Here is a 21,223-nt window from a genome sequence, read left to right as displayed (position 1 = left end):
TCAGAGATGAGTGTAGGACCCAAGTTAGTCCAATAAGACTTATTCCTTGCTAGTGGCATCAGTTGCTAAGGAGGTTGGAGGAGAAATTAATGCTGGGGCTGTCAGTCTAGGCCCTTATTAGAGAAAACAAAACTAGTCCAATGAAAGCACAGCCACAATATGGAGAGAAATGGAGTCCTAACATTCTTTGAGCACCTGGAGAAAAAAAAAGATTTAAAAAACAATTTCTTCTCCTTCTTCCTCCTCCTCTTCTTCTTCTCCTTTTTTTTTTTTACACCCCCAGATCTACTCTTGGCTTTTTAAGCATGTGAGCCAATACACTCCAACCTCTTCCACTGTAGGTTTTCTTAAGTCACTTTGAGTTGGGTGTTTATTACATCCAATTATCCTGACTGTATGGGAGTTTATCATAATAGGAAGATATCTCCTGGGGCACCTGGGTGGTTCAATCTGTTAAATCTCTGACTCTTGATTTTGGCTCAGGTCATGATCAAGGACCATGGCTCAACGACCACAGTCTCCTGCTTCTAGAGAGCCCAAGGCATATTTCTGCTCCACATTATAAAAGAAGTTGCTCCAATCTTTTGCACATTGTCTCCTTGTCCTCTTCCTCCACAAGTCAGCATGTGCTTGTTATGCAGCTGCAGGTGGCAGGAGAGGAAGAACTGAGGTCCAGTCTCAGGCTCCTTGATGCTGGTGCTTTTGTGTGCATGGAGAAACTACCACGCTCTCTGAGTCCGTCCCCTGGCGGGGGTCGGGGGAGTTCTTTGTAGCCCAGGCTGGATCTTCACCTTGAATTGAGGGCCTATCTCCAGGTCAGCCAGAGGACACTGTGCAGGGTACCAGGATACAAATGACACCCTATCCTGAGGCCCCAAGGTACTAAGAAGCAAGAGCTGGAGGCATGAGGTAGAAAAAGAAGCTCTCTGCTGCCCACACCCACTGTTACCATGGTCTGTTCCTAAGGCTGATGGCTGCTGATGCCGTGTGTCTCTGGGGCAACTCCACACTGCGCATACCCCACTGTGGTCTCGGCAGTGATCACAAATGTTGATGATAGTTGGAAAAATAGTATCACTTGTCACTTGAAAGTAATATTTCCCAGCGTCATTTAGGTCTTAAGGTGGTATCTTTTCAGGGGGGCCTTTCTGAGTTTGGGGATCTTTACAACTAATCTCTGTTGAAAGTCAACTGTTCTAGTAATCCAGTTGGAGGCCATCTGGCAATTGGCCATTGGAAGAGAACAAAGCATAGGGCAAAGCAGGACATTTGGTAAATTTCCCATGCCATTTGCCAGTGACACTTTCAGAGGTCAGTCTAGGGGACCCTACTGGCCTGGCCTTTGGTTATTTCAGTGTTCAGCGCTCCCGGGGAGACCCTCACCACTGTGTGGAAGATAGAGAGGACATGCCTGACACACGTGAGGGAACGCAATTCCACTGGGCAGTCGCCAGCGGCGCACAAGGGCTTTGGGGGCGCGGACGACAGCGGCGCTGCGGTGGGGGTCAGGAAGGCAGGACCCTAAAAGAATGGGGGCGGTTAGGAGACTGGGCTACGTTCCAGGGCAATGGTGGGGCGCAAGCCAGCGGCGGGAGCGGCGCTCGGGTGCTGGGTGCCAGCACTTGTCCTACCTTTGCCCAGGCGAAGGGGCGACCAGACACGGCGAGGAGCGGGAGGAGCGGCCGGAAACCCGCGAGCGCAGTAGCCCTGGGGCAGGCTGGACGGCGGCCTCCAAAATCGCAGCGTCTCCGCCTGCCCCCTCCCTCTTTACTTGCCTCCGCCCCCTCTCCCCTCCTCCCCCAGCCCTCATGTCCTGAAACGCGGCGGGCGCCTTTAAGAGGGAGCTTTGGTTACCCTGGGGGCGGGAACCCCTCGGCAGATTGGGAGGCGGCGGCGCTCGCCCGCGATGCTCCTCACTTTCTGCTCCAGCTCCCGCCGCCGTCGCCGCCGCCCGCCGCCGCCTGGGTCGCCACACCGCCTCCTCCTCTTCCTCCTCCTCCTCTGCCTCGAAGCGTCGTTTTCTGCAGCGGAGAGAAGTGCTATGTCAGGAAAGTTCCGGGAGGGACTGGAGGGGGCCATGCTCCCTGGGCTCTGCTGCAGGCGCCCGCGCGCAGCCCTTTGTATGAGGTGAGACTTGGGGTCCGCGGCCCCCCGGACAGGTAGCCACCCGCCGGGAGCGCGTCGCTCCGCGGCGCTGGGGAGGCGGTGCTGTCGGGCGGAGTGGCGGCGGAGAAGCAGCTTGCTTAGACCGAAGTTGTGCAGGAGAGGCTCGGGTTTTCGGGAAGGTTTTGCGGCAGCCCGCGCCGCACGGTGGGGGCCCGACCGGGACTCGGTTTCCCTGGGTGCCGCCTGCCTCGCCTCCCGGCGCCCCCTGGCGCCATCCCCTGCCCGCTGGAGCAGTTGGGCCTTCTAGGAAACTGGGCGGCTGCAGGTTGGCCCCCAGCGCCAGCTTTTGCTCGGCGGGGCTTTCTCCTCCAGAAGCTAAGTGCCAGGAGTGAGAGGAAGGGGATGGAATCCTCTTGAACTTTTACACTGTGCTCTCGTCCCTCTTTAGGCGTGAAATGGACCTCGTTTGCCCAAGTCCGGAAGCTCCCCGGGAGCTCTAACAGTTCTAAGAGCTTGCCTCTTACATGTGGGTAAGCTTGCGGCGCTGTGTGTCTGTCTTTCAGCCCTGGTCGGTTTTCAGCGTCGCCCTGATTTCAGTCCTCTCTTCCCCGCGCCTTTTGAAACATTCTTTCTTTCCTTCTCCTTCTCCTTCTCCTTCTCCTTCTCCTTCTCCTCTCTAATATCCTTGACGTACTGAACATACACAGACAAGTACAAAACCCCCCAGAGATATATCTTTATGATATGCCCTCTAGGTCTGACCCAAAATTTCAAACTGATCCTTTCGTCTCTGGTAAGATATTTAGATTTGGTCTGGACACTTATGGAATACAGGTATCCCCCGTAGTAGGTATGCAGTTTTTTTTTTTTTTTTTGGCAAGGTTTTAACTGTACCTTTTTAAAATAGGATTTTCGCTTTATTCATTTGCTTATTGGTGAATATGGTTTTCATTATGTGTTAGATTAAAAGGCTCCAACTAATTTTAAGGGTAGTATTTTTAAGAATCATAAAAAAAAAAAACCCAAACCAAAAACAAACCTTGATGTTTCTTGCATAATCCAACATTACTTCAGACAATTTTACCCCTGAATAAGATATGTAATTCGTGTAATTATTTCATGAAACCTAATATATGAGTACATTTATTACACAAATGGGTAAGTTTTCTTTTTTCATGTGCCCTGTGGGTGAAGGAAGCCCATTTTCTCACACCTCCAAGTCTCTACTACACCTGTCTACTCCTCTTTCTGTCTTCTCCACTCACACTGTGTACATCTGATGTCAGTTGCAAATCAAAGATGCTGATGAAAAGTCCCTACATTTTGTGAAGTGTTGCATAGCTAAAGTTTTAGTGATATAATTGATTGCATCATCCAGATTATTTTAAACAATTAAAATAGAATGTGGGAGCTTGTTTAAAGAAAAGAATGTCATAAGTATTTAAATTCTCAGTTATATGCGTTACAGATAATCTCTTTGTGAAAAAATACTACCAAAATAGAGAGGGAGTATTATAGGAAACATTTGCGGTGGTGAAGTTTTGAAAGGAAATCGTTACAGGATAATCATTAATATTATAACATCTTGTTAGGTATGTAAATTTTTATCTCTGAGCAAAATTTTGTTACTTTGCTCTCAAGTATACCAGAACTGAAACTTAGAACTCACCATCCCAGCATTTTCTGAAAATTGACAGCAAACTGAATGTTCTTGGGAAAAAATTTGTTTAGAAAAAGTCACATACTTAAGATCCTAACTGAAGTTACCACTTTACCTTAAGTTTGCTTGAGTCCAGACAAGAGAGAACTGTGTTCAGTAAGAATTTGGGGTTCCAAGGTGAATGGGACTTAGTTCCTAGAATTTACAATTTTCTAGGAAATTTAACAATTTTGAGATTTTATATATGGTTTATTTGATGTGAGAGATTGTTTTACGAATGATGCTTTTTTTTAAAAAAAAATTAATCTCTACACCCAACATGGGGCTTGAACTCACCACCCTGAGATCAAGAATTGCATGCTCTACCTACTGAGTGATCCAGGTGTCCCTCAATGCTTCTTTTTGAAACTATATATATATCACAAATTTATATATATAATTAAATAGTCCACATCTATCTATACTTACATATTTATATATCTAAATTGTATATCTAAAACAGGGAAAACTGTTCAGGTACTTGATAATATACATGCACCAGGAACACAGATATGAAAGATTAGAAGCTAAAAATACTTCCTGTTAAGGCTTGTCATCTCTTCAGCATTTTCATCAATTTCATCAGTATCAGTTAAGTTAAAAAATACTATCTTCCCACATGTTCTTGTTCTTACACAAGGCTTGGACCAGGAAGCCATATGCCAATGATCTTAACCACATGTTTATTAAAATGGACTGAATTATCCCATCAGTGGATGATTGAACCAGGCATTTCTTATGCTTCAGTAATTTACCTTCAGTGGAAGAATCCCTAGGAAAAAATTGGCTTGTCAATATGATGTTTTCTTTTTTAACACTTCAAAAATGACCTTCAGGGCATTCTCCATAGGCCTGAGACTTAGAGAGTAGATCTCAAAGGCATGCGAGACAAAGCTTGGGAAGTTTTGGCACTCCAAGTTGTGAAACAATGTCCTAAGTATTTGATTTGAGACAGGTACCCATTAATGCTTGGGAAAATAATAGCTATGATCCAGTGCTCTAATCACTACAAGCTTTGGAGTATTTCTTCACCTGAAGCTGCTACATTGCAGCATATGTGTATGAAAATTAGAAATGAAATAATCTTTTAGACAGGTTTTTGCTTTATTTTCTAGGCGTTTTTAAAAAATATATGTTTATATTTGTGTTTATATTTGCCACACATGCCCTTTGTTACAGGGGGCAATTTTATTTTATTTTTTTGGCAAGTATGAGGTGTATTTCAGGGTGAGTTCTTAGTGTTTACTTGAAACAGACAGTAAAGTGTTTCAAAGAGTTTATGTTGTGTCTCTTTGGCTTTTGAAAAATAAGATTTGAGATGTTTGATTATGAGCCTGAGATCATGGTCTTTCAGAAATGTTGGGATCTTGGTCAATTATAGTTTCGGTTTCCTGGGAATTTTTTGTTTAAGGTCAAATGTGGCCGTAATTTTAACTGGATGATCCACAAAATAGGTACTTTCACAACCACAAAACATGGAGAACATTCCAAATAATTTGCAGTTTAGGCAGCCCAACATGCTTTAGTGTTTAGTTGGCTTGAGGCAGTGTGCCACGCTCGTAAAAAATGGTTTCTGAAGCTGACAGTGAGCTGTTCCAGTCTTTGACTTCGACACATAGGATAAAGTGCCTTTTAGCCTCTATGCTGGCAAATACGGACAGAATTGGTAAAAGTAATTTGTTCCCATTTCTGTGTCTGTGACAGAAGATTCAGAAAATTCAAGCATGACACTGTAGCTTCATATACTGGAAAGCTCATTCATGTTTAATAAAAATGTAAGGAAAAGTTGGGAAGGTTGGATTTTAAAATAGCTCTCAGATCTTAGGCAGAAGAGGTGTATTTGCAGTTAGGAGGGTAATCTAGTGGGCCCATGTTGAAATTAATAATAACACTATTATTATCAGTATTTCCTTTGAGTGCTAGTTCTAAAGAAATTATATTCTCCCAGGCCCAATTTAGATTGAAAAACATCCCCAGCTGGATAGTGTACAAATAACCAATCACTTGGCATGTATGTTAATCAATTCTTAGGTAATTTTCAGTTGAAACCCTTATGTGTCATTTTAACCGTAAGTTTTTACATACCATTTGGGGCTTTTGACCCAAGCTTTTCTCTGAATTGACTAAGTCTTGTCTATATCATTAAAGCCTTGAAAAAATATTTTAGGCAAAAATTTTTTATGTAGAAATTCTAAAGTTCTGCCTTGAGGACGTGGTGCCGAAGAAGGGGCGTGATACCTTATTCTAGTTGCTGCCTTTCGAAAGCAGATGCCTTCACCTCTTCCTATTTTTTTTTTTAAATAAATTTTAGAGAAAGAACATTCTCAGGCGTTTAAAGATGCCTCAAGTTGGATCAGAATAGGAGTTTCAACTGAAAGTTACTTAAGAATCAGTTAACTAACATTCATGTCAGGTGTTCAGTACAGTGGCTGAGGGTGTCAGCTGCAGGGTTTTTGATCTAAGATCATCTCCGGAGGATACAGATTCACAGGCAGGTGGAGTAGAAAGGGGCAACTCCAGCCAGATCATCCATTGTCTTCCAGAGGGAAAAATGTTGCATTTTGTACACAACCACAAGTGTTTACTTGTAGTAAAAATCTGTTCTTTTCATCATTTTAGCTTATTTTTGCCATTACTTCTAGGCTGTATGTGAAGCAGGCCACCTTCTCCATTTTGATTAAGTTTGCACAAATAGTAGTGCCTTCTGAAGTTTTACTAACAGTAGCAGAAAGTCTGTTCTTTAATTCTTTCAGCTAGTTCCCACTCAGTATTTCTTCAAACATGTTTCCTTTTTTTGAATTATTGAGCTCTTTAATAAAAGGAGTTTGGGTTGAAAGTTTCCCCCATTTTCCATGATAGGCTCTGGGTACATTTGTTCCCACAGAGAGGTTTAATGATGTTGGGAACTTCTCATTTTTGTTTCCATATTTTGTAAATAGTTGCTTTGTAAAGTTTCAAATATTTATTCTTTTTTAAAAAAATGTTTATTTTGAGAGAGAGAGCATGAGTGAGAGTGGGGGAGGGGCTGGGAGAGAGGGAGAAAGAATCCCAAGCAGGCTTTGTGCTGACAGTGAGGGGCTAGAACTCAGGAAAAACGAGGTCATGACCTAAGCCAGAGGCTTAACTGACTGAGCCACCCAGGGGCCCCTCAAATATTTACTTTTTATCCTTATGCTATAATAGATATTTTTTCCTTATGAAAGTGACACATGTTCATCATAGAACATGTAGAAAATCCAGACAAAATCAAAAAAACCCCAAATCAAAAGAAAAGAAAAAAAGGAAAATTACCCCAACAGATAACAATTATTAATATTTTGGGGCACATGGGTGGCTCAGTCAGTTAAATGTCCGGCTCTTGGTTTCAGCTCAGGTCATGATCTCACAGTCTGTGAGTTCCAGCCCCGTGTCGGTCTCTCACAGTGCTGTCGCACTGTGCAGCCTGCTTGGGATTCTCTTTCCCTCTCTCTCTGCCCCCCACCCCCGTTCGCTCCATTTTCATTTTCAGCCTCCTTACTGTATTACCGTCTGACCTCCTGCCTGCAAATCTGATGCATGGTAGAACAAGTAGATACTGTTTCCTGTGTAGTCATCTCTAAGATTTAAAAATATTCTGCTTTTTGTCCTTTGCTGCCAACTCTGGGACTCTTAGTGTCCTGAGTATATGTGTGTGTCTATATATCTATATTTTACCTATATGTTCATCTGTATTTTTCTTTCTGTCAATAATATGAAACCTCATCTTGAAATTTTTTAATGCTTTTGTTTTATTTTAGAGACAGACTGGGAGGAAGGCAGAGAGAGAGAGGGAGACACAGAATCCCAAGCAGGCTCCAGGCTCTGAGCTGTCAGCCCAGAGCCCGACGCGGGGCTCAAACTCGTGAATGGTGAGATCATGACCTGAGCCAAAATCAGATGCTTAACTGACTGAGCCACCCAGGTGCCCCTGAAACCTCATCTTAACCAGAAATTACCTTTTGAAACCAGATAAATATCACTCTGGCCATCACAGAAACATAGTCACTTCTAGGGAAAAAATGAGATACTAAAATGGGTACAACCCAGGTAAAGGTCATGTGTAGACTGATGGTTAAATGTAGAGAAATTCTCAACGTTGTTTTTATGACCGTAGTGACAGTTAGCCATCAGACATGACCCTAACGAAGGCAGAATCACGTTTGCATTTTCATGTATATTTTTCATTTTTAGGATTTGGTCCTGGATGTTAAAGGAAAGAGAAAGTAAACCCATATGTATCAAACATATTTTCTGGGCCAGTTATTTTTTCAGGCATTGTTTTCTTTGCTGAAATAATTTGCTTTCCTCGTTTCTCTGAGGTTCTCTGTTCCCTTGGTATGCACTTCAGGATGAATTTTTTGTTTAGGTGAATATTATTCCCCTCTGTAATATCTCAGAGGATAAGAACCATATCTTTGTTTGGCATGGAATGTCACAGGTGGGTAAAGATTGAATAGGTAAATTGTTTTCATGAGACCATGTGAATGTTCACTGTTTACATGGTCAAGTTCAGAATATGCTATTGAAACTGATTTTACTATGTAATTTTTTAAAAGAACATTTATTGTGAAGTACATTGTACATATAAAAATGCATAAAGGATATTTATAAGTTAAAAAAATTGAATACCCATGGACCTACTACCAGAATTAAAAAGTATGATATACCTAGAATCCCTCTGTTTCCTCATTCTCCACCTAAAGTCAATGCTTGCTTTATCTCTAAAGCAGCATATTCTTTAGTGTTGGTTATTTTTGGACTTTTCGTAGAAGGAATTATATTAATTATCTATACTTTTATGCTTGCTTATTTGTTTGCTGTTACGTTTTTGAGATTTATCAATGTTCATAGCTATCATTTGTTTACATTTTTGTTTAGTGTTTTGTACGAATTCTGCAATTTATCCATTCTACTTTAAGGGACATTTGTCATTATAACTAGGTTTTCAGAAGTGTAAAGTATTAGCATAAGGTTTCCCTGATATTCTTTTATCTGTTTAATTATCGCTGCATCTGTGATATGTCCCATTTTTTTAAAAAAACTGCTGATTTGCTAATTTCTCTCTCAGTCTCCTTTAGTCCTGAGATATATAATTTCTCTTAATCTGTTCAAAGAACCAGCTTTTGGCTTTGCTGGTCATCTCTATCATATGTTTGTTTTCTCTTTCATTTTTGCTTTTATTGTCTTTCTTCTGTGTTCTCAGGTTTATTCTGCTATTCTAATTTCTTAGGTTGGGTACTTAGCTCATTAACTGTGAATCTTGCCTTATTAGAGGATAGTTAATTTTCCTTGAATCACTACATTAGCTGCTTATCAGAAATTTTTATGGGGGCGCCTGGGTGGCTCAGTTGGTTAGGCATCCGACTTGACTCAGATCATGATCTCACATCTGGTGACTTCCAGCCCCGTGTCAGGCTCTGTGCTGACAGCTTGATCCTGGAGGCTGCTTTGGATTCTGTGTCTCCCTTTCTCTCTGCCCCTCCCCACTCATGCTCTGTCTCTTTCCCTCTCTCAAAAATAAATAAACATTAAAAAAATTTTTAAAAATAAATTTTTGTGTAGTGTTTTTGCTATCATACAGTGCCGTTTGCTGTGATTTCTAGCTTCTAAATATACTTTGTTGTTGCTGCTGATTTCTACTCTACTTGTGATGTGGTCAGAGCATGTGGTTTCTATCATAGTAGTTCTTTGATGCTTTTTGATGTAAGCTTCATGGGCTAGCACAAATGTTCTGTTTTTAAATAAATGTTCCACGTGTAACTTGAAAATAATGTGTATTCTCCAGTTTCTGGGTGCAGTGTTGCATGTGGGTCCATGGGTATCCATAAGATGAAAGTTTCGACTGTGTTGTTTAAATATTTATACTTATTGACAGTTTTGTCTCCTTGATCATTCACTTACTGAGAAATTATAATAATGGATTTGTCAATTTCATCTTGATTATTTACCTTTGCTTATACATTCTGAGGTTTGATGTTAGATGCTTTATAATCAGACTTCTAAATATTGTCATGGTAAATTAAACTTTTTATTATATGTAATGACCTTCTAAGTCTCTAATAGTGCTGGGATGCCTGGGTGGCTCAGTTGATTAAGCCTCCAGCTCATGATTTCAGCTCAGGTCATGATTTCATGGTTCATGAGTTCCAGCCCTGTGTCAGGCTCTGTGCTGACAGTGTGGAGCCTGCTTGGGATTCTCTTTCTCCCTCTCTCTCTGCCCCTCCCCCACTCACTCTCTATCTCTCTCTCTCTTTCAAAATACTAAACATTAAAAAAATCTCTAATAGTTCTATTTGACTTAATATTTTTTCTTTGATATTAATAAAATGATATAGGGTTCTCTATGATCAACTTGACATAGCTAATGTTTTTAGATGTGTCTTTTGTAAATAGCATATAGCTGGATCTTTGCTTCAGAGTTTAGTCTTTTTATATTTAGAATAAAGACTGGTATATTCTGGTTCATTTATTCTCATATTTTTATGTATTTTCTGTTCTTTTTCTGTGTCTTTCTACTCTCCTTTGTTGCTTTCTTTTAGATAGATTGATTTTCCACTTTTTTTACTATTCTTTTTATTTTGAGGGTTAGGAGATTACTACATAGTCAGTATCTACTTTTTTAGTAGATACCCAGACAGTTCTATGCATACTTGTATTAATCTTGTCTAAAGTTAATATCTTGTCTAAAGTTGTGGACTGAATTGTGTCCCCCCCGAATTCATATGCTGAAGCTTTAACCCCCAATGTGATTTTATTTGGAGACTGGGCCTATAAGGAGACAAGGTTAAATGAGGACATTGGGTATGGCCCTAATCTAATTAAGACTGGTGTTCATATAAAAAAGAGGAAGAGACACCAGAGATCTTTCTCTTCCTTCTGCACATGCGCAGTGGAAGGGTCATGTGAAGAGAAAGTGAGAAGGTGGTTGTCTGTAAGCCAGGATGAGAGGTCTCACCAGAAACCAACACTGATAATCACCTTGATCTTGGACTTTTAGGTTCTAGAACTATTAGAAAGTAAATTTCTGTTGTTTAAACCACCAGTCTGTGGTATTTTATGTTAGTCCTAGCAGACTAATACATTCTCCTTTTCTTCTGTTTTCTTTTTTCTAAAGTTTATTATTTATTTTTATTTTTTTAAATTTTTAAAATTTTTTTTTTTAATTTTTTTTTCAACGTTTTTTATTTATTTTTGAGACAGAGAGAGAGAGACAGAGCATGAACGGGGGAGGGGCAGAGAGAGAGAGGGAGACACAGAATGGGAAGCAGGCTCCAGGCTCTGAGCCAGCAGCCCAGAGCCCGATGCCGGGCTCAAACTCATGGAGCGCGAGATCGTGACCTGGCTGAAGTCGGACGCTTAACCGACTGCGCCACCCAGGTGCCCCTATTATTTATTTTTAGAAAGCAAGAGTGTGAGTGGGGGAGAGAATGTGGGTGGGGGGAGGGGCAGAGAGAGAGAGAGAGAGAGAGAGAGAGAGACAGGGAGGGAGAGAGAGAGAATCCCAAGCAGGCTCCACACTGATAGTGCAGAGCCTGATGTGAGCCTTGAACTCATGTGAACGTGACATCATGACCTGAACCAGGATCAAGAGTCAGACATTTAACTGACTGAGCCACCCAGGGGCCCTCATTCTTCTTTTAAAAACATGCAAATTCCTTAGAATTTTTTAACTCTTAATGATACTCATTTCCAACTTAAGTGTTTTTGCTGATGAGTATTTTAGTTCTAGCCTATTTTTTTTCTCTTTTAAGTTAAATGTTAATTGTTGTTAACATAAAGGTGTTAAACCATGTATTTGTATCTGTCCTTACCATTCCTTCCTGGATTTTAGACCTTCTATGTGGGATCACTTTTTTTCTGCCTGAAGTATATGCTTTTCTTTTCCTTTATTGAGGGTGTGTGTGTGACAGAAGAAAGAGACAGATTTTTGTGTGATAATCCTTTTATTCTACCTTGGTTCTGGAAAGACTCCGTGGTATTGAATTTGAATTTGGCAGTTATTTTCTTTGTGTGCATCAAGAAATATACTTTCATTGTCTTCAGAATTGTACTGTTGGGATTGAGAATTAAGCAGTCAAGTGAATTTTTTTCCTTTGTAGGGAAATCTGTCTTCCCCTCTAGTACCATCTAAGATCTTTTAAAGATACTCAGGTATTCTCTTTCTTCTTAGAGATATTCTCCTACTTGCTCTCTCTTGTTTCTGAATTTTCAGTCTGATATTTCTGGATATGAATTAAAAATCTGCTTGGCATTAGACAGATTACATTTGGGAACTAGCATCTTTAGGAACTCTGAAAAGTTCTGTTTCTTATCTTTTGAATATTTCCTCTCTATTAATTTAAAGATCTCCTTTTGGAACCTTAACTGCATGCTTGTTAGGCCTTCTGTATTATCTTCCTTGTTTCTTACCCCTTTAATGTCTTGATTACATTTGGGAAAACTAATGTTTCTATTTGCAGTTTACTAATTCATTTCAGCTGTGTCTAATATTTCACTTTGCTGATTTTGTTTTTAATATTGGTTATTGTATTTGTATTTCTAGAACCTTATTTGATTCTTTTTCATATTTGCTTATCTCCTACTCATAATATCAACAATTTTTTTATTTTATATTCTGATAACATCTATAACTGAAGTCATTTGGTGGGTCGGTTTCTGTCTGCCCCCCAACCCCCACTCCCAGCTTCTTAATCACTAATGTTGCTTTTATCATTTTAAGGTTATGATTTTTGACTATGGGCTGCTCATTTTCTTTGGAATTTTATCTGTGGTACTTGTATCAGGCTGGGGTTGAAGGTGGGTTCCTCCAGAGGGGAAATGTATTTTGCTTCTGCGACTAGCTTGGTCACTCTCTTGACCTGGACACATTTTAAATCCGATTTCTCCTTGAAGGTTTTATTTTATTTATTTTTTAATTAAAAAAGAAATCTCAGTACTAATTGGTAGTTACAAATCCTTTGGGGAAATCATCCATCTAGCACCAGACTCAAGACCTACAGTTTTCTTTTTCTTTGCCCTTTTGGCATGGAGGAATTTTTTATTCATTTCAGACATACAGCAAATGTAGCCCTTTGAAGCTTGGTTGCTGTTGGGGTTTTCTGACAAATATTATAATGCTATAATCCCAACTCAAAATTCAATTTAAATCTGACTGTACTGAAGAAACTGCTTTGTTTCTGAGATTGTAGACATGTCCAAAATAGGATATCTTTGTTTTTCAGATTAATATGCAAACCTTAGCTACTAACTATAGGGTGTTTGCTTTTGAAAAGAAAAAGCAGACACTAATATGTCAGCATATGATGGCAAGCCTCTTATTTTTTCCCGTTTTAACTCCAATTTTATAGTTTATTTTCCTCTGCTGATAAATTTGAAATATTGGTATTAGCACTTTCTCTTCCTAAGCCATAAACTTCATCTCGTTTACCTTCCCTTAGTATTTAGTCTTGGTTTTGTTCTTTAGGGAGTTAGTGCAGGCATCTTATTTTTTCAATTATTTGGTTACACCTGGTTACATCTTTGAACTTGAAAAACACTGCCAGTCACATTTAGCTTTCTGTTGCTTCAGATTTCTGCCTTTAAAATGGTAGTAGGGAAAGTTTAAAAGCTACCCATGGTCTGCGTTGCCCTTATTTATGCTCTCAAAAGCAGCAAGTGAAAGATGGCAAGCGGCAGGGTTCTTCTGGGGGGCTCACTTCTGAAAAGGAGTAATTATTCTATGATTATTTCAAATGGTTACATCTTGGTAAATATTTTAAGAAGTGTATAGTTTTCTCTTTTGTTATAACATACTCATTTTTTTCCCTTTAACCCTACGTAGGTTAGATGCGTGGGTACAGCCTTGGTTGTGATGACAGTTAAAATAGAAGGAGTTTAAGAACGTCAAATTTATTTCTCCATGCTCAGTTACTGTGGATTAGCTATAAAAACTTAGATACAGTGATAAAATGAAGCCAAAAAAAAAGGCCTAAGTAATTAACTTGAGTACCTTTGGATAATTATTCCATTCATCAGGTGCTAATTACCCATGTCATAAACTTAGCTTTTACTATTTTCTCTGCTCTTTTTATGAAATAATTTTTCTTTTGCATTTTGAGTTTTAAAGTCCATTTTTTATCCTATTAATTTTCCTCATCTTGCATAGCAAGGCACCAGTATGGAAATGATTTCTGAAGCTTGAATATTAGAATCTTATTCTGCTAAGGTCTTTGTTCATATCTAGATTCTAAATTGTAATAAAATTCCAGGAAAAGATCTTTCTGGTAATTTTTTGTAATGAATAGACAGAACACGCATATGAAAACCCACATTACATAAAGCATCCATTTAGTGTGTGGCCCTGTCGAAGGGGAGTTTTCTGTTTATCTAATATAAACTTGAGACTTGGATTGATCATTTCACTGAATGCTGTCCCTTCTAGAATCTATGTTAAATTCTGCGCATTCTACTCAATTCCAGCATAATATGTATTCTGCATATAAGAAGAATTTTTACATTTGTTTAATCAACCATTAGGCAAACTACATTTGGGCCCTTTTGGTGCAGTGGTTCTTGCCCTTATTGAATATAGATCACACACACACACGCACACACACACCACTTTCTGGCATCACTCCTTTATAACGCTGTATCTGCTATAGGGGAAATCAAATGAGAAGTGGGTGTGAATAAACTATAATACAATTGGAAAAACCCCACGTAAGTATAAGCAATGACGTTTGTACAACAACATTTAGTGCTCTCCATCCTCCCTTTTTTTTGTGTAAGAGGCAATCTAGGAATTGCAATTTCGACTATTGCGTGTGCGGTTGACATTTGGCTAGTGAAGTCACTATGGGCACTTGGTCTTACCAGCCGTATGTCAGTTGCATGGGCACTTTGTAAACTTGTAAGGCTTTTACTGATGCTTTGATCTTTGAGCAGAGTACTAGAGCATCACTAGCAGCATCACTGGTAAAGTCAGTGGGTAGCCCACTAATGAACAAACACCACAACCTCAACCCAAATCCTTTCTCCCTGTGATTTTGTGGTGCATGATGAAGAATTGTTCTTTGGTGTTTAGAATGCAGCTATTTTATCACCTTGATTTTGTTTTTCTTTAATTTCTAAAGGTTCAAAATGAATATTGCAGATTTTCTTTAAAAGATTTGTTTGCTGAGGCATGATTTGTGGTGTAGGAGGGGAGAGCAGGGTGGGGTTGGGAGGTGATATGCAGTACTTTGAATTTAGAATGCCAGTTGTGAAACACTTTTTACTTAGAATGATCCTTTCCCATTGTTGGAAGTACAGCAAACCTGATTGAAAATTTAAATTTAGAAATAACAGAAATGGAAATAAGGTTAGGTTAGAGGAGATAATTATTTTTATGCATGCATTCTGCTTTAGGGTAACATTTAGTGGAATCCTTCACTTAGGTTTCAAGAACCATTTTTATGAATTAAAAATTATTTGTCAAAAATTTGTTTTTAGAAAACTTTTTTTTAGGACCATGTGCATTTCATAAAGTTTTATTTATTCTTGCAATGAAAGATTCCCACTTTTAGTCTTCATTTATTTATTTGTATTTTATTTGTATTTTATTTTATTTTATTTTAATTTTTAACTGTCTATGACCTATTTTCTCCCACCTCACCCACCAAAAATAAAACTGAATACAACATAAACTATAACTTTAAAACCAAATTATACTGGTCTTTAGCCTAGTACTTTTGGGCTCATTATTGTGGATAGTAGCATACTAACACAGAGCGTGAGATTTAGAGACTATGGCAAGTCTATGCATATAGATGAGAAATGATGTTTTCTCTGTTTTCTTCTCTTTGAGAGTCCTGAGTTTTCCTTCACAGCACACAGAATCCTTTGGTTGTTTATTTTATGTTTGTGTGTGCTTGGTATAAGTCAGGGTTCTCCAGGGAAACAGACAGTAGGAAATACATGTGATTTATTATGAGGAATTGGCTCATATGATTCTATTGGCGGAGATGTCCTATGATCTGCCATCTGCAAGCTTGGAGACCCAGGGAAGTTAGGGCCAGTGATATAAGTATCAGTTGAGGGTAGAAAGCAGGTTGGTGTTTCAGCACAGTCAGGCAGAGTGCAACATCCCCCTTCCTCTGCCTTTTTGTTTTGTTTAGGCTTTGCATAGATTGGATAATGCTCAACCACACTGGGGAGAGTAGTCTCTTTACCAATTCAGATGCTAATATTATCCAGAAACACCATCACAGACACACCTAGAAATAACATTTAAAGCAGGCACCCTGTGTCCCTGTCCATCACAATGAGTCACCACACTAAGACTTGTGTTAAGTAAGATCAGGAGATCTGTTTTGTTCTCCATTGTATGCTATGCTTAGAAGCTGGTTTAGAGCAGGTGCTTAATAATTATTTGTTAAAGGAAAGAAGGAAATTGATTTAAAGAAATTTATAAGTCAAATTGAAAATTATATGTCAAAGATTTATATAAAATACATGGGTAGTGGGCTACCTGGCTGGCTGTCGGTGGAATATACAACTCTTGATTTTGGGGTTGTGGGTTTGAGCCCTGCGTTGGGTGTAGAGATTACTTAAAAATAAGATGTTTAAAATGCATGGGTAGCATGGTGGAAGACTGCGCATCAGGGCAAAATATGCAAGTGAAGGTAATTTCAGTTGGCATGGAATGACTCTATTGACATTTTGTTCGTCTTTGTCTGGTGGCTCCTTTGAATACTAAAATTAAAGTCTTCATAGATTTTTGACTCTAAGTATTTTAAGTATGACCTTTAGATTTTTCAGAATCTTCCCAAGTTAACCAGAATTATTTTGATCATGGCAGTGAATCAAGGTCAAACAGATTTGCCATTATTTCTGAGGATGAGTCAACACTGCTCTACAGCAATCTTATTTTGAAATGGCATACTAACAACAGAATGATCTTTAATTTGGTGCTGTTACTCCTGTGTTATCTTCTAGCTTAGTAATTGCATATTTTCCTGTATGTTCATTATTGGAATTTGCTATGGTAATTAATTAATTTCCATATGACAGGATCAAGGGGCCAGCGATTTGAGCAGCCTTCTTTAAAAAAAGAAAAGATACAGTTGACCACTATACCTATATAATCAAGAGATTATTTGAGATCTCTTGTGATATCATTAAGGTCTTCTGATTCTACATTCTGTGAAATTTCTATGATACCGTAAGAGAACATATGTTTAGTTGTTGCAGGTGAGGTGAGGTGAGGTAGTAAAGTGGTGGGGTAGGGAGTCTCATAAACTGTATTATATCAAGAGATCATGTTTGAACCATCTTAGGCAGTGACATTGTCCAGATGTGTAGGAAGAAAGAGACTACGACCTAAGCATATTTGTCCCCACTTATTTTTAGTAGACAGGTAGCATGTCATATGAATCTAGCACAGGACCTGGCACATGGTTGATGCCCTAGACATTTGTGTTGAACTGATTTGGCTAGAGCTCTCAGGGGCAGTCATAGTCACAGTCACAAATCATGTTGTTACGAAAAAGAAATAGGCTATACTTCAGTTGCGCTTAGAGATGGGGGAATAAAATGGGCATGGTTGTAGTGGACTGTTTCTGAAAGGTCTAGGAAGGAATATATAGACTTCCATCATGTTTGAAGCAACGAAAGAACAAGAGAAGCTGTATCTCTTTTGTTCTGAAAAAAGACTATTAAAAGTCACCATTCTGAATAAAGGGGGCAGATGCTGGAGTGGAGAAGGTCAGAGGGAGAGAAACAGAGGTATGTCAAAATCATAGTGCAGAATCTTGAAGTGAGAAACAGATTTAAGTTCAGTTTGGGGTGAGAAAGAGAAAACAGTCATTTGCAAGGGTAATGGAGTAGCATCCCAAATGTCACTGCAGTGCTGGCGTTGTAGAGGACATGGTTTTCTTTTCTGGCCTGAATTGAACTGCTAGCTCATATTTATTGAGCACTGATAATGCATCAGTACTTTACATTTTCTGTCTCAATGTAACACAACAGCTTCGTGAACTAAGGTGTATTATCGTGATCTCCATTTTCTGAGGAACCAAGAGATGAGGTAATCTGCCCTGTGACACACAGTTTGTAAATAGCAACCAAGTACTATAAGTGAACCCAGGTTCGCTGCTAAGGTGAACATGGTGGGCATTTGGAGGAAGAGTATGGAAGTTGCTCAGTTGGACACTTATGGTGGCCCTGACTTTTTATTCCTTCCAAAGGACAAGCCAAATCATTTGCAGTAAGTGGCAGTGGAGAAGAAATACCAGTACGATAGTAGAAAACATCAGTTTTGATTAGATAAATTTATTTGAAGGCTTTGGAAACAAACTCTCATCGTGCTAACTTTGTGTCTATTAATGAAAAATTAATTCTAATTCTCATGCAGATAGGATGCGTAGAGCGTTACTTAAGAGAACAGGTTTAGCGGCACCTGGGTGCCTCTGTGGTGACAGCTTAGAGCCTGGAGCCTGCTTTGGATTCTGTGTCTCCCTCTGTCTCTGCCCCTTCCCTGCTCATGGTCTGTCTGTCTCTCTCAAAAATAAATAAACGTTAAAACAGTATTTTAAGAGAACAGGTTCAAAGAGTGGAGTATAGCTGAGTTGTACCCAGAAAGTCAGATGATGCTAAAGTGGGATTAAAAGAAAAAACTCTTGAGGTGCCTGGGTGGCTCAGTCAGTTAAGCATCCCGACTTCAGCTTAGGTCATGATCTCGGGGTCCGTGAGTTCGAGTCCCATGTCAGGTTCTATGTTGACAGCTCAGAGCCTGGAGCCTGTTTTGGATTCTGTGTCTCCCTCTCTCTCTGCCACTCCCCTACACATATTGTGTCTCTCAAAAATGAATAAATGTTAAAAAAAATTAAAAACTCTTGAGTTCGCATGAAAATAAAAATAGGCAGGGTTTGTTTATTTGTTGTTGTTTTTGGCTTTTTTTTTTTTTTTTTTTTTTTTTGCTTTAAATTGCATTGATTCCCAGGGAATGTTTCTGGGAACCAGAATGGTGATATAGAAATTAATATGAAAAAGTAGGCACTGGTTTTTTGTTTTTTTGCTTGTGTGTGTGTGTGTTCTTTAATTTTTTAATTTTTTTAGTAGGTAAATAATTGGAGGAAATATGGGGTACTTTAAAAAGTAGTGACTAGATAAATGATCATATTTAAAATTTATGGTTTTGGGGATAACAAATTCTGTTCTCATAAGTCTGTTATACCCTTCAAGGATCAATGGGAGTACATTTCTTGCATAATAATGGAATAGGATGGTACACTTGATTAATTCCTCTGGTCACCAGTTTCTAAATTTTCAAATATTGTATTATGTTTTAGCTATGGCCAGTAGGCATCATGAGATAGAAGGATGCTTATTTTGCTTCCGTAATGTCTTTCCTATGGAATAGAGTTTTTTTTAAAAAAGAAAGATCTTATGATCATTGAAAATAACTGTTATGTGAAAATGTTGTTTAAGCAGAATTTTTTCTTGAATATAGGAAATCTCATTTGGCACGATTTGGAAAATACATAAAAATACAGAAAATACAAAGAAAAAGTATTGCTAAGAAACTTACTGGTCAGAAACATGTACTGATATTTTGATGTGTTTCCTTCCAGTCCCTTTTAAGAATTAAAAAAAAAAAAAACATAGCAAGAGCATACTGTATAAACAGCTTTGTCTGTTTCCTTCACTCAACATGTTTGCATAATATTTTCTTATGTCATTAAATATTCTTCAGAAATAGTTTTTTCAACGTGTTTTATTTATTTTTGGGACAGAGAGAGACAGAGCATGAACGGGGGAGGGGCAGAGAGAGAGGGAGACACAGAATCGGAAACAGGCTCCAGGCTCCGAGCCATCAGCCCAGAGCCCGACGCGGGGCTCGAACTCACCGACCGCAAGATTGTGACCTGGCTGAAGTCGGACACTTAACCGACTGCGCCACCCAGGCGCCCCCAGAAATAGTTTTAATGGCTGTATAGCATTCTATGATATAAAGCACATAATTAGCTCAAACTGTTTCCTTAATCTGAATAGGTTGGCTTTATTTTCTTGCTATCATGTACATGAAATTTTTTAACAGTTTTATTTTTTGTTAAATGTTTGCTTATTTTTGAGAGAGAGAGAGAGAGAGAGAGAGAGAGAGAGAGAAAGAGAGAGAGAGAGAGAGAGAAAGGGGGAGACACAGAATCTGAAGCAGGCTCCAGGCTCCAAGCTGTCAGCACAAGCCTGATGCGGGGCTCAAACTCACGAAACATGAGATCATGACCTGTGCTGAAGTCGGACACCTAACCGACTGAGCCACCCCGGCATCCCAGCAGCTTTATTGAGATATATTTAACATTTCATAAAATTCAGCCATTTCAAATGCATAGCTCAGTGGTGTTCAGTAATTTTGCCAAGTGGTACAACCATCACCATAATTGATTTTTGAACATTTTCTAGCCCCAGATAAGATCCCTCACACTCATTTATAGTTAATCTCCCCTCCCATCCTTAATCCCAGGCAACTGCTAATCTACTTTCTTTCTCTATACAAATAATTGACTCTTCTGAATAATTCATATGATTGAAATTATGTATTATGTGGTTTCTTGTGACTGATTTCTTTTGCTTACCTTAGTATATTTTGAGGCTCATCCTTAACAACATAGCAGTATCTGTACTTTATTCCTATTCATTGCTGAACAGTATTCCATTGTAGGGATATATACATTTTGCCTATCCATTCTTCAGCTGATGGACATTTAGGCTGTTTCCAGCTTTGTGCTATTAAGAATAATGCCACTGTGAATGTTCACATGCAAGTCTGTGTCTGAACACACATTTCCTTTCTCTTGGGTTGATACCTAGGAATGGAATTGCTGAGTTGTATGGGAGTTTTATGTTGGACTACTTGAGAAACTACCAAATTGTTTACCAAAATGGTTCCACCATTTTACATTCCTACCAGCAGTATATGAGGGTTCCTATTTCTCCATATCCTTACCAACATTTGTTATTGTCTGTCATTTATTATAGTCATTCTAGTGGATGTGAAATATTTCAGTGAGGTTTTTTTTTGATATTTATTTATTTTTGAGAGACAGAGTGTGAGCAGGGGAGGGGCAGAGAGAGAGGGAGACACAGAATCTGAAACAGGCTCCAGACTTTGAGCTATCAGCACAGAGCCCAATGGGGGCTTGAATACAGGAACCACGAGATCATGCTCTGAGCCGAAGTCAGAAGCTTAAACAACTGAGTCACCCAGGTGCCCCCTCAGTGCATTTAAAAAAATTTTTTTTAATGTTTTATTTATTTTTGAGACAGAGAGAGACAGAGCATGAGCAGGGGAGGGACAGAGAGAGAGGGAGACACAGAATCCAAAGCAGGCTCCAGGCTCTGAGCTGTCAGCACAGAGCCTGACGCGGCTCGAACTCACAAACC

General features: G+C 39.2%; 2 protein-coding genes and 1 long non-coding RNA gene across 5 annotated transcripts in view; 2 read left to right on the top strand and 1 right to left on the bottom strand.

The window, feature by feature from the left end:
* Positions 1-1,765, bottom strand: part of LOC123385480 — a 55,781-nt gene extending 54,016 nt beyond the window's left edge. For all 3 annotated transcript variants that reach the window (XR_006598073.1, XR_006598072.1, XR_006598071.1), the window contains exon 1: positions 1,632-1,765. This is a non-coding gene — a long non-coding RNA (uncharacterized LOC123385480). The remainder of the gene's footprint in view (positions 1-1,631) is intronic.
* LOC123385479 (ran-binding protein 9-like) lies at positions 947-7,635 on the top strand. Its single transcript, XM_045057862.1, has 3 exons — positions 947-2,127; positions 2,555-2,632; positions 7,582-7,635. The coding sequence occupies exons 1-2, from the start codon at positions 1,408-1,410 to the stop codon at positions 2,558-2,560; spliced, it is 726 nt and encodes a 241-aa protein (XP_044913797.1). The 5' UTR covers positions 947-1,407; the 3' UTR covers positions 2,561-2,632; positions 7,582-7,635.
* The window catches only part of GPR63 (G protein-coupled receptor 63), a 51,282-nt gene continuing 32,611 nt past the window's right edge, over positions 2,553-21,223 (top strand). Inside the window, exon 1 of the mRNA XM_006931897.5 lies at positions 2,553-2,636. The gene's annotated coding sequence lies outside the window, so the exon portion shown is untranslated. The remainder of the gene's footprint in view (positions 2,637-21,223) is intronic.

Source organism: Felis catus, chromosome B2 (genome assembly GCF_018350175.1).
Source record: "Felis catus isolate Fca126 chromosome B2, F.catus_Fca126_mat1.0, whole genome shotgun sequence".
NCBI classification, from domain to species: Eukaryota; Metazoa; Chordata; class Mammalia; order Carnivora; family Felidae; genus Felis; species Felis catus.
Note: the sequence above shows the minus strand (reverse complement) of the source record. Positions and strands in the feature narration are given on the sequence as shown.